This window comes from Linepithema humile, chromosome 6 (assembly GCF_040581485.1).
Source record: "Linepithema humile isolate Giens D197 chromosome 6, Lhum_UNIL_v1.0, whole genome shotgun sequence".
In the NCBI taxonomy this organism is placed as follows: Eukaryota; Metazoa; Arthropoda; class Insecta; order Hymenoptera; family Formicidae; genus Linepithema; species Linepithema humile.
This window is the reverse complement of record NC_090133.1, coordinates 2,342,489-2,356,573: the sequence shown is the minus strand read 5'-3', so window position 1 is coordinate 2,356,573 and position 14,085 is coordinate 2,342,489. Positions and strand designations below refer to the sequence as shown.

The following is a 14,085-nucleotide window of genomic DNA, read 5'->3' as shown; positions in this document are numbered from 1 at the left end:
TACAGAATTTATCGATACCGAGTTTGCATCCTTCGCATTTCTCGCGCCGCAAATTTTCAGTAATTTCTCGCCAACTTTTCACTTTCGCGAAATATGCGAAATATTCGTGAAATAACAAAATAGCAAACAATTTTGTTGAATTTACTTTTTAATAGAAAAAAAAAAAAAAAAAAAATTATTTCAAATAAGCTTTTCGCACGCACAACAACGCAACGCGCGAAAACACAGATATTCCTGCAATAGTAATGGCAGAAACAACGTCCGTGATTGACCGCGCCGCAGGATCCGAGGGTCCTCTTCTCCCAGGGTAGAAATTAAAGCGGTAAGTCCCGTGGGCACATGTAAGTTATTTCTGCGCATCGATCCCTCGTTTTCCTGTTTATCCCCACCTCCTCGGCCCCCCCGTGCCTGTGGCCGACGTTTATATTTGACCCTACTTCGGCTATATTAAGACGTCGTTTAACACAATCACGCAGACTTCTTCCGGCGAAACCGCGATTTGCGATTAATGATGCTTTAACAGGATAACGGGAGTTCTCGATCGAGTTTTAATGAAATTTTATTGCTACATTCTTATACACTGGTTTTATCTTTTGTTAAATTTAGCCTTTACCCGGTGGTTTTTCACGTCATCGCTGTCGTCCCGACGATGATAAAGAAATTAAACACCGTTTTCAATATCGCGAATCAATGGAGAAACGTATAAATTCAATATAAATACTAATTATTATTTACGACGAGTTACAAATTACGTTTACAAGAGAGATGGTTATTAATTATTATAAAGATTATTATTTAGCTTTCAAAATATGTCAATATACTTTTAAAATACAAATTAATTTATTAAATCAAATTTAATGAATGCATTATCATTCGGTTGCTCTCTTTCATATATAATACCCAATATCATTTTACGAAAGCAAATTAACAGAACTTGCGTATACGTGTGTACATGCGTGATGGAAAAGCATCCCATCTGTTATATGATAAAAAAAAAAAAAAGATACGTCGAGAGACTGTATTTTTTTCTAAAACAGATAGATATTGGTGCCAATTGTATTCGACGTGGCAACGCGAGTATCACTAGTTGCCTGCCACACGGTGGTCCATTATGCATAAGCGTGCTCGTTTCCGGTCAACAAGAAGCCTTGAGCTTCTCCAGAGCGCCTCGTAAAGAGCGTTACCTATCACGCGAGAAGACCGATGCGATTCCGGATAATGTCGGCGATAAATAGCGCGATTTATGTGCCCTTTACGATGATTTTGCCCGTTTTCGCCCCCTTTCCGCCCCTCTCCAAATTGCTCGAAATAGCAAAACCGCCGAATAGTTCTGCGAATAACGTATCGCAGCGGTAAGCTTTTTCTTCTCGCTGATTCTTCCCGTCCGACAGCCAACATTTCATTCGGGACACTGGCAAATTTCCAACTCTTTTGTTTCAGATACGGCGATAACCAGCGTTCTCGCTTGAAATCCGCCTTCTCGAAATCAGGCTGAAGTAAAGATTATGAATAGATCCTCTCCCGAGATCCCGTTCCTGTTGCTTCCTTCGCATAAGAGGCGATATTTTATTCAGGATGTTGGAAAATTTTCGAGCAACTTTTTTTATTTTTTCTTTTACTCTTAATATTTCATTCGGAAAAGTTCCTTTTTACATCTGTAATTTAGAATCCCCGGGAAACGACGATCAATATTTCATTTACATTGATAGCTGGAATGCGGGGCGGAACGTTGTAATTAGTCGTCGCAGCTTCAGATTGATTTCGATCGGTGAAGACGAAACATCATCATTGTTGTGCGTTATCAATCGCCATTTGTCGCTCTTATTTGTCTGCCGCACTGATTGCATATCAAAGAGCCCTGCGCTTTAATCGTCAACGCTTCTGATGTTCTTTTAACGCAGATGCGTCGATGTGGGCGACAAATGGGACAATTTACCGCGCCCTTATGACATTTTTATTCTAATCCACCATCTGCTCTCAAAGTTGTTCGAAACAGGCGGGTGACATTTTATTGGAAACGCTTTCAAACGGTAAATATTTTAACTCTTCCGCACCGGCTTTTGTAAATATGGGCAATGTCGGCAATAAATAGCGCCGTTACGCGAATTCCATCTCTCCCCGAAATTGTACTCGGAATAACGACTGATCTATAAATAGCGTAACGCCCTCCAGAGAGGTTTCTGTTATTGATACTTTTTTTCGATTGATGTACCATCTGGTTGGAAGATTTTGTCCTTTTGTTCTCCGACTTCTACAAATATCGACACAGCGATGTCAGTGATAGATAACAGTAAAAAGACGTCCCTACGCGATTTCCCCCTTCAGACCGCGCGGACAGGCAACATTTCTCTCGAAACGTTCGGCTATTTCGTTCCGGCTTCTCCAATAAAATCAGAATTTACAGTCAATAATTATTTACAAGCAATCTGTAACTTGACATTTTTTTTAATTCTACGTAAATTTGTCAAAGCGCTCAACAAGATGGCTCTCTCATTAATTAAGCTGCTCGAAATTATTTAATAAATTAATTAATTACTGGAAAAATCGATGATTATTTGAATATAACTGAAGTTTAGCAAACTATAACTTCTTATGTGAAACAATCGAATTCTATTTCTAGACTCTCTATAAATTTTTAAATAGTAACAATAGGCGTAGCAATAATAGACCTTTCAACGAGGGCTCGTAAAGCCGATATTTGCGTGAAATATTAATCCGAATAGTTGCATAACAATCTATGAATCTGTAATTAATTACGCTCCCGATCAAAGATCGCGCATATTGTTCACGGCTGTGAATATTACGGCCTAAATACAGACACGGTAATATCGGCAAAGGAATAGCGTCCTTACGCGAATTCCATGTGTCTCTGCAAATTATTCGTAATAGCAGACAGTATTCTTCCGCCGTCCTACTTTCCGCTATTTTTGTTCTCGTCTAGCGTTTCACACGGGGAAGTCGGAGAATTTCTCGCCCTCTCATTTTCCATTAGAGAAATATACAGCAATAGATACAGTAATACCGGGTGATAAATAACGCCTTTATGCGCCCTTGTGTGATTTAAATCGTCTCCATTAAATTGCTCGAAATAGACACCCGACACTTTATTCGGAACGCTCGCAAATTGCTCGCATCTGCCGATTCACTCTCTCACTCGCCAATTTCCAGTGTAGACACAACACTGCTAACAATATTATCAATATTAAACGCCAAGATTAAATGTGATTAAACGCCACACATTAAACATCCAAATTAAATATTATCAAATATCAAATGGAATTAAACGTTACGCCGAGCGCTCGTGTGCGTGTGCACGCGCGCGCGCGCGCGCGCGTGTGTGTGTGTGTGCAATAATATCTCAAAATCCGTGTCTTTGTTGCGAAACGTGCCCGAATCAATCCGCCCGATATCCTTTCGCCGCCTTAATCCGCGAGGACTCGTCCGCACGCTTTACGCAAAGCTCACCTCGAACTAGCGTAAGGATGCCCAACGGCATCACCAAGATGGCGACCATAAGGTCCGTGATGGCCAGGCTCATCAGGAAATAATTAGTGACGTTTTGCAGCCGCCGCTCCCAGGCGATCGCCAGGCACACCAGGATATTTCCGGCGGCCGTTCCTAGCACGAGGACGAGCGCCAGCATCGCCCACCAATTGTTGAGCTCGCCTTCATCGTCCTGGCTTCTGGCGGGACTCGCGCTCGTCGTCGTCTCTAGGTCGATCTCGCTACTGTTCGCGAACGTGGCATCCAACAGGACCAGAGAGTCTTCGAAGGTATCCGCGAGAACGACCTGCACGGTCGTCGACCTCGTCATCGCTCAGTCGAAACTTCACTTTGCGAAAACGCGCCTTTCACGGCACGCGAGGGCTCTTCACCTGAAAGCGCACTATTCAGAATCGTCGAAGGGTACTGATGCCTCGAAGGATTATCGGAATGACAGCGGTTTATTTCAAGATTAATAGTGCGGAATATATTGGTGGATTTTGAGGATTTCTCAGCGACATGAAAGAAATCCAGGATTTATGTGGAGAATATATCATGTAAAGAATAATACGCGATCTAATTGAGTAATCTAATTAAAACATATCGTGCAGTCGGCAGCTAAAAGAAGAGGTTTCCCGATCGATCAGAATGATGAATCGAGAGGGAATATTTCAAAGGTCGGAAATTCGAAGAATGAAAACTGAGAGAGGGCGGGATATTGAAGACAAAATTCGGAATGCCGGGAATTTTGGAAAACAAAAATTCAACGTTGCAAATTCCCCAAGTCAAGTATCTGACAAATGAAAATTTCCAGGGAAATCAGAATTTCCTATATTGTTTAAAATTAGAATTTCCTTTAAAACTGATTTCATAATGAAAGTGGGAAGATCCAAGATTCCGAGCGTAAAAATTGAAGGATTTGCACATCCTAGAAGAAAAGGGAGCGGAAGATTCGCAAATATTCAGTGAAATCAAAAGAGCTGGCAAAAAATTCGAGAACTTTAAAAATGAGAGAATGTTAAATTTGTGAAATTCGCAAAAGAAAGATTTAAGGAGCTAATAATCTGACAATAAAGATTCAAAGAAATCTACAATTTTGAGAATTTTAAGTTTTCAATCGTCACACTTTTATATATGTTGCGCGCTTTGATTCCTAAATATTTGCCCCGAAAGTTACGTCGATTGTGTTTCTGCGACGCGGTGTAATAAAAGTGTCACGATATTTCCTGGGAAAAGACCGTTCCGGAAGGCGGAAGAAACCACTTGCGCCGCGTCTTCCACGAATTGCGGGTATCGATAGCGATTCAATTTCATCGATGCAACTGATCGGAGGTACCACCGAGTGATATATTCGTGGAAAGCGAGGATTACGTGCTCAACAGGTTACATTGGCGAGTGGATTGTTCGCGCGAGCAATCGCGAAATATTATCGCGATAAACACCGCGAGCGCATTTTCAACTTTTGCAATCAATAATCTGTCCCGGATTCGAATAAATTCTGCAAAATCTTGACATTGACCATATTTTACGTATCTCAAAATTAATTTGCGCTTTCAGAAATACATAATACCAAATCTAAGTGCCGAGAGAAAAGGAAAGTTAATAGCGTAAGGATGAAATATTCGCGACAAATAGCAAATTTGCAAAGTTTTCGTTAAACATGCGTTACATTTTTAATGAGCGTCCTTTGAGCGTCATTTTTAATGAACGTCTTGTTAAAAACAAGAGAACAAAGAGAAATTGAAGGTTACACACTCGGAGAATAAGAGAAGTTGCAAAATTATTCTAAAACACAAGAGTTTTGGACAACGAAATACATTGGATCGATAAAAAATAAATTAAAACAAATTAGCGAAAATTCGTATAGATCGAGGATTCTTAGGTCCTACGACTTCCACGATCTTTTCGAGTTTCAGCTTAAGGAAACCAACTCGGTGAAAATTCCTAAGGAATTAAAACTCTCTTTTTAAGATTTAAGGGGACAGAAATAAAATATCGGTAAAATTGATGAATGGCGAGCGAGAAACTTGGGACTTTGAAATCCGGATCTCTCCCGGTTTGAGGAATTCCAATCGCGCGAGTGGGAAGTTAATGGGAACTCGAGGGGGCCAAAATTCGTCGAATGTTTCGGAAAACCTCCGTGGGATCGGAACGCACATTGTTCGGCGAACTTTCCTCCATGGCGAAAAGGGTGTTCTCGGTAGTCGCGATTTCAAAAAAAAAAAAATACGGATGCACCGGCGCGCGCGCCACCGACAAACAGAAGGGATCCGGGATTGACGATTGACGAACGTGAATGATGATTCGCGGGACCGACTTGGTGCGCGAAGGGGTGAGCAGCACACGATCCACGAGTTGCCTTGCCGCGGACTACTGGCCCACTGGCTTTTATTTCGCCGCCACCACCCCAAGCGGCGAGTCCTCGCCGATGCTCCTCACCCTCGGCGCCGCGACGCGCAAGCGTCGCTTCACGGCCTGCCCACAACGGGACACCTGTTCGTCCTTCGTTGTCACCCCTACGTATTACGTGCACCCTTGCACTCGTGAAATGCAATGTCTTGTCAATAAATGATCGGAAGCGCCGCCGTGACATTTCTCGCCCTTTCGAGCTCTTCATTTTTGCATATCCTCGCTTACGGCACTTGGAAACCCTTCGCTCTCGTTAATTTCTCTCGCAATTTAATGTTTCGAGAGTATCAAGAAATTATTATAGAGTGTTCTCATGTTACAGAGATATGACGTGTCGTTAGAGCCGTGTTTCCCGGACATCGCTTTCCGCGAAACGATATGGCGGTGAATTCTAGCAATCTAGCAGCGAACATGATGGCAAGTTTTATCAAGATATTTGTGCGATGTAAAAAGGAGGTTTGTCAAGAGATGAAGTTGCACGGTGTTTGCACGAGAGAAGATTGTTAGGGAAGAAAAGTAAGCAAATTAGATGAAAAAGAAAATGTTTTAAAAAACTGTCTGCTATAAAAAAGTCAATATTTTTGTTTGTACATAATTAACTGAAATCACCTAATTTTACTGAGAAAAAATATCTTGCATTTGTTGTGAAATTGTTACAACAACATTAATTGAGAAAATTATTAATTAAGATGGAAGTTCGCTAGAATCTGATGTGATCGATGACAAGATAATTGGACAACCAGTTTATAATTACGTTCACACTCAAAATACACCGTAAGAGATTTAGTGGAAAAAGTCCTAGCTAAATCAAAAGTTAAATTGCATTTGCGAAAGTATACATCGTTAAGCGTGTAAAACTGGACATAATTAAAGTAAATTTTTTTAATCGCGAGAATAAAAAAAAAAACACGTCGTCAAGTGTATCAGATTACAGTTAATCGCACGGTAATTCCACGTACACTTCCGTATGCTGCTTCCGAGAAAATGCTAATTCTATTATCTTATTTGAATCATATATTCGGGGAATATAAAAATGCAAAAGAAATTGAATATTAAAGAAGGATTCCAAAAAGCCCCGCTCGCGTTTTCGTATCTCGTGCAGTATGCGTTTTGCATATCGATATTCAAATTCCTGAAATTAATACGGCTTTGTTCGAGTATTAAATTTACATTGACACTATTTCCGCGATATTATCTCTCCCGACTTTCAACTTGTACATTCTATCAGTTTAAGTTCTTCTACGCTCATTATTTTCAAGTATACAGTATTTTAACCGAGTTCTTCATTTATCTGCGATTAATGCGATAATAATTTAATTGTCAAAATATCAGCTGTTATTTTCTACTACTTTATATTTTACACCTTTCGCGACGGCTCTCCGTTATGAAAAAATAAATGTGGCTCGAAGGCGACGAAGTTTGAAATTGGCGAACAGGATTAACTGGCACATTCAATAAATAAATAAATTGGTCGACTATTTGTGCTTCCGAAATTTATCTTTTATCTTGTTTTTTTTATAAATAAATAAATAGTTTACAGGTTAGAGATATGGGTTATATTGTCGCCGTGCGAGAATCTCGTTTCACTCTAAATCGAATATCGATTTGCAACGCATAATGCATGAAGGTGTCGTGAGAAGAGGATACTTATCAGAGCCACGCGATAACTTTGTCATGATAAATTGGGCACGAATAAATATTCCCGTTAAAAGCAACTGGGCGCTCGAAAGTGGAGTTTCAACATTAGCGTGGAGCGATATAACTACAAAAATTGTGATAATTTCGTGATTTATTACAGCCTTGCGAGGTCTTTTTTTGTCTGCGTGCAATTAAAGGATTTTCGCAAAAAGCCACAGCCAAAAGGCCACGTTTTCTGTAGCCCAGGATTCTGTAGGAAAATACGATCATTGTTTTCGTATCGTTCATGCTGATTCGTACATCGCACGAGATTTCGTTCGGCGACATATATTTACGATGTACGTGATTCGACATGTTTTTCCTTCTTCGAACTTTCTGACGCTAAAAAGTGCGACAAGATTAATTTTGTATCCTCACATTAATCAATTTCACATGTTTTTCGAGGCACATTTTCACCGAAATTTAGTTTATAATTGAATAAACTATGACGATTTAATAAAGCGTCTGCTTCTTAAATCGAAAATAAAGCTCCATTTGACTGACTCGATATTTTTCTTTCCCAAATTGCAGTAATTCGCAGTTTCTTCTCGCGGCGTATGTGCGCTCTCTTAGGCAGACTCGCGAAATTCTGCAACAATTAAGCGGGACGTAACCGCATCGTTATTAAACGCGCCATCACTTTAGCTGGACAAGTTCTTGAGCCAGACTTAAGCTCGCCTTAATCCACTTAGAAATATCCTGGATTTCCAAACTGAATGTCGATCCAGCAGGATCAATTATCCTCAGAAATCGGCTATTGAAAACTTGGCCCGGACTTGGGGGAAATTTTTGCGCATTAATCAAAGACACACTTGATTAAGTAAGTTCGTCGAGAAATATCCAATCATTAAGAGTTACAGATTGAATCACCTAATGAGTGCTCTCAATTAGCTGTCAAATCTCCCTTAATGCATCTTATAAGTTTCTTGATTCAAATTTTAAGTATAGAAATTTACGATAAATATAAAAAATTCTGTAACATGTTTACATACGAATTAATTGCATTACTGCAAATGCAATGCTGCAAATATATCTTCGTGGATTTTTCTGAGAGGAAAATGCGGTTGTTATCTATGCATTATGCGATAGTCATTACATCGCGTACAACTACGTGCTTGCACAGCCGCCGTCTATTATTGGCCTTAAATGTTCATGACGTTTCTTGTGCCGAAAATTTCATTTCACGCTCGAATAAATTCCCTGGTGATGGATTAACGCTATTACGCGCGGAGATTTATGTCACCTGGACTTTTTCCTTCTTTTTTTTTTTTTTTTTTTTTTTTTACTGATTTCCCTTATCCTTCCTGGGATCCCTTCCTGAAATTGCATGGATTCGGAGCTCCGAAAAATTCGGTGACAATCCCAGAAATCAAAGATAATCGGAAGTGAAAAAAAAATTGCGAAGGAATTGATTGAAAATAAAATTAGACGCAAAACGGAAATCGTATGAGAGATCAAACAATGATGAATTGAAAATAAAAATTCAATTAAAAATAGAATCGGAAGTATAAATAGCATTTAATTAAGAACTGTGCTGAAAACTTGGGGATATAAATTTAAATGTTAATGAGATCCGAAGTAAAAATATAAGTTTAATTTAAATTAAAATATAAACTCATACAATAATGAGATCACAAATAAAAAAATCGCGAACTGTCCGCCGTTCGTTTATTCTGCTAGTCTATTCTTTCATCGCGCTCGATTTATTCAAATTTGCTTGCGCACCGGCGCAATTTCGAGTAACACGAGTTTAATAAGCGGATAAGGCATTTGTTATACAGCATTTCCCGCGACTTTCTGCAAAACCACCGTCATCGTACAAATGCACGTGCGCACACGTGCGGCCGCATGTCCGAGCCGGCGACGTTAGATCGATCGGCGCGCCGAGTCACGTCAGCGCACTTCATTTCCGCGGCCGGGCCCGCAATAAAGCAAGGCGAAATCCTATTTATCCTCCGTCACGATATTCGAACTCGGTTGAATTTAATAAGCGTTGATTGCAAACGGCGAACACCGTTAAAAGTGTCCGTCGCGTGTTCATCCAATTTAACTTAGCGTCTGCATTACGTTCAATTAGCCAAGTATACGAAAATAAAGCCCGCCCCGCGTTACTTAATATTACAATTCGTATCTGAATTAATGTTAATTTATAATCGTCGGCAGGATACAACAAGCCCGAAAATCGCGAAAATTTCATAATCAAACATGTCCGTGCTAATCACGTGTTAATTGAGCTGTATATTGTCTGAATTGCATTTCTTGCATATTTAACGCGATCTTCGTGGTACGAAAAATAAATAAATAATTTTATTTCAAATGCCATAATAAAAGATGTCAATTTAGTTTTCTTTGCATCATACAGACTTTATCTAAAAAAAAAAAAACGAATTTGAAGAGAAGTGAAGAAATGTTTATATTTTTAAATTCATTACATATACAAATATAATATTACAAAAATAAAAAAATCATAATACGAGATGTTTTCTCATTTGAAATACTATTATGAGATTAAATTTCAAAAGCAACGTTATCTCAAAAACAAAGCTTTGAAAAAGTTTATTCCGCTTTCTCAACTTATGCTTGCATAAAACACTGTTTCTTTTTACGTCATAAAACGTTAACCGTCATTATACTATTAAATTAATTAATTAAATAATTAATTCCCATTAATTATGATAATTAACATTATATTAAGATTAATATAATGTCTAATTTAAAGTAATTGACATGTTTTATGATAAATCGAGCCAATCAAACTGGCTTTTAAAATCATAATCTTTAATGCGTTTCATAAAATTTAGAAAATAGTTCAAAAATATATTATACAATTTAGAATTATTTTAATTTTCTAGTTAATTATTAAGTTTGTCGCCATATGTAAATAACCCTTTGTCCCTTCGCTTTCCTGCGAGGGTTTCAAAGAGGGACTTGCTATGGATGCGGCAAAAGACGAGGGAAATGGACTGAAAGGTAATCAGGATGATGGGGTCATTCTCGGATTGATCGATCATTTCGTGGTCTATGCGTGACGCGAAGCTCGCTTGAAATGAAGCCATTATTTCACGAGTGGGAATAAAATTCGCCGTGCTCAAATTTGACCGCCGGCCGGCCAATCCTTTATGGCCTTTTTTTTGGTTTCGCGCGAAAGAATTCTAATGAATGGAGCCTGGCCTGTAAAATGCGTCCGTTTTAATTAAAGAATTCTATCCGTCTTAATCCCCCGGTAGATTGATGTTAAAATCAAAAATAGATTTTTATCGGTTCTCTTCTCCCTTTTTGCATCCGGCGAGAGATAAAAATCAAAAATTAAAAATCCCGGGAAATTGAAGTTTTGAGTTTCGTAAAATTTGAAAAATTTAAATACGCTCAAGTCAAAGGGATATAAAAATTTGTGCGTTCAAAAATAAATAAAAAGTGATTGATTTATGTATAAAAGTTTCCCAATTGTCGGTCCGGCAAAATATTTTTGCAAGTCCGTAAAAATAAATAAATACATTTATTTTTCTTTTGAGTCAAAATTAGAAAATATCAATATATTTAAATAAACGCTACAAATATAGCTTGAAATTTTGTTTTTTTTTTTTTACTCGGTTTTTGCCTAACTTTTGCCGAGTGTTAAAAGCTTTTCGCGAGTAAAAAGCTTTGCGCGAGTATAGAAAGATTGAAAACTACTGGTATAAATTTATAGCAGCGGCGGCGGCAGCAGTAGCGAATTTTAGCGTGATAATTTCGGATGCGAAACTCGAGCTACTGCTAATAACGAATTTTGTCAGCGTCGACTATTAAGCGCGCCCAAGTTTTATTTTTTTCATCGCCGGCCGTGGCCAATTGGAAAAGCTCCTCGTTTTTCCTCCGCTTTGTTATGCATTACTGGAAATGGAGAGCTACGGATTAACGAGCTTCCGTGCGTTACCTTTTATCCCACGAGATTTTGCAGTTCGGTCAATCCGCGCTGTACACAGAACTGCGCCGGACTTACCGCATCGCTTTTCATCTGAATTCTTTTACCAATTCAGATCGATGGAAGCGCAACGCGCTGGCTCTCGAAACAAATATTTTGTATGCATTTGATAAAGATTCCTTTTGATACACGCCATTGTTGTACATATTGATATTAGTGCGCAAAGCTTCACTTTTCACGGTGAAACACAACTGCATTGTTTGCGAAAGAAGCGTTCACACGTATTTGATCGAGATTTTCTTTATCACAAACTTTTTACGGTGGAAAATCAGATTTTCTTGCACGGATCGAACGTATTGCTCGCGAAAATGAGCGTTTTGCATAAATTTGATGGAAACTTCTTTTATCGCACACACAATTTTCATTGCAATTTCTCATTATTTGCGTGAAATTATGTAAATGTGTCTTCGGGAAATAAGAATTTTTCGCAGCTCGGACTTCCGTCCGTGTTGCACGGTAACGTCGCTCGATCATTTTAACGGGCACGTCATCTCGCAGCATCCTCGCGGCGATCCAGAAATCGCAAATTGCAAACTGCGACATCAACGCCGTAATGGAGGTACCGTGTTCGCCGTTATACCATCTCTTCCAGAAAGCGTTAAACTTACTTACGAGCATTACGCGCGGAAACGTCGCGCAGAACTCGATGAATTTCGCGGCTACGTTTCCCCGTATAGAGATATGAACGGGATGTGCAATGTTTGTATAAGCACGCCGGCGATGAATCTTTAGAGCGCGTCAGAGCGTGTCGTGCTACCAAATTGAATTTTTACATTTTTGCATATTTTTTAAAAATATAATTTAACATGTTTTTGAATATTTTAGAATTTAATCATGTGTGACTAAGCGACATTATATACCACATAATTTTGTATACTATTTACCGCAAATTGTTGTAAAAAAAAAAAGTTAAAATATTGTATTAAATTATACAATGTTAATGTTACGCAACGTAATTGGCAATTCAATTTGATATTCGACGTGCGATTCGTAGAAAGCCTGTCAATCATACTTTCCGACTCTCGCATTTTTATCCAGACTTATAAGATTCGCATTAGTACGATGATATTCTCAAATACATTTAGGTCGTTCCGGCTTTCGTGTAGAGCTGTTTGTTCTGCGCGCAAAGGCCGAAGTGCTTTTACCCTAATTGAGCCTAATGAAGGAACAAAATCAGCAGTGTCAGTGAAAGATATAGCGTCGAAAGGCAACGTCTAATGAATGAATTTTTTAACGGATCATGGATTTCGAATTTTTCTCTTGCGTCAAAAACTATCAAAAATCACAAGATCTCTCTGGAATTGCAATTTAGGTTCTTTCATTCCGAACTTATCCGAGTATACGCAGAACAAACAGCTGCCTCAACAAGTTGGAATTCGTGTACTTTAACAGAAAGAGTATTACTCCTGCAACTTTTTGATTTATGACCTTAAATGTGTCATCAAAAAATAAATTTTATATTAACTTCAATTTTTTTGTAATTAAAAATCATTCTTTTTAAAGAATTAAGTAAATTCTCATATTATTTACGCGCATACACGTGTGTGTGTAATATTCAATATTTGATTTTTAAAATATAGAGAGGGTCCTATTTTCAATAAAATGTCTAAATATTTCGAAAACAAGACACTTTTGAAATAAAAATTTCAAATAAAAGTTATGTAGTTGCTAAGATATAAAATGATTCGGTTTGACCTCAAGTTTCGCCACCAAGAGTCAAGATTAATATAAATTTTTCGAATGACATTATGTCATTTAAAGTTTTGCAGTTATTTCATGCAGAGTACTACAAAGCTAAAGACTTACTTGCTTCAGTTGATAAACAAAATTCTTCTCTTCGGAGTCCTTGAGAATGGAATCGGTTAATCTTCATTCCAAAAAAAAGATTCGCGTAATTTCCATGGCCCAGTGCACTTTTAAGATAACGGAAAGATGTATGTTACATAAAGTAAATTGATGGGTTGCACACGACACGATAAATCTTTCTTCTTAACAGCCAATTTAACTTTGGGAAAAGTGGATCAGGTGCCGATAACTTAGCTACTTTCCATTCAACAATGGCCTGCAATTTGAAAATTATAAACAATTTTAAATTAAAATTATAAACCAAATTATAAACAAACGATTATAAAATTCAAAATGACTTTACTGTTTCAATGTTGACGGCGGCACAATTTCTTTGGAAAAATTCCGATGTTTTCACTATTTTCAAGCACTTCACTATTGTTGATAAGCACTTCACTTAAAGAAAACACGAGTCACAAAACTGAGTGCACACTAAAAGGATTAAACCTGAAATTAGATGAATATAAAAAGTATATAAGAATTCTTAAATAAATAATAACATATTGCAAAGAAAAAATTCGACATTGACATGTTTCAATATCATTGAATTTGACAATCTTTACTTTCTTGTCTTTGTTTGAATTCTAACCCTTAAATATTTTTCTTCGTTAAACTTATATATATTTCTATATATATCTACACTACCAGATTCTTAAATCCTTGGATATTATTTTTGAGCTCTTAACTTTTTATATCCAAAATCGTGAAAC

At 37.9% G+C, this 14,085-nt stretch overlaps 1 protein-coding gene across 2 annotated transcripts in view; it reads right to left on the bottom strand.

Moving 5' to 3' along the window:
- 5-HT2B (5-hydroxytryptamine receptor 2B) overlaps positions 1-6,464 on the bottom strand; it is a 38,518-nt gene extending 32,054 nt beyond the window's left edge. The window contains exons 1-2 of one of the 2 annotated variants that reach the window (XM_067358391.1): positions 5,641-6,464; positions 3,466-3,875 (exon numbers count right to left, since the gene is read on the bottom strand). In XM_067358391.1, the coding sequence (XP_067214492.1) occupies positions 3,466-3,814 (349 nt within the window). In that variant the 5' untranslated portion in view covers positions 3,815-3,875; positions 5,641-6,464. The remainder of the gene's footprint in view (positions 1-3,465; positions 3,876-5,640) is intronic. The other variant, XM_067358390.1, reaches the window with a different exon arrangement.
- Positions 6,465-14,085: the final 7,621 nt, after the last annotated feature.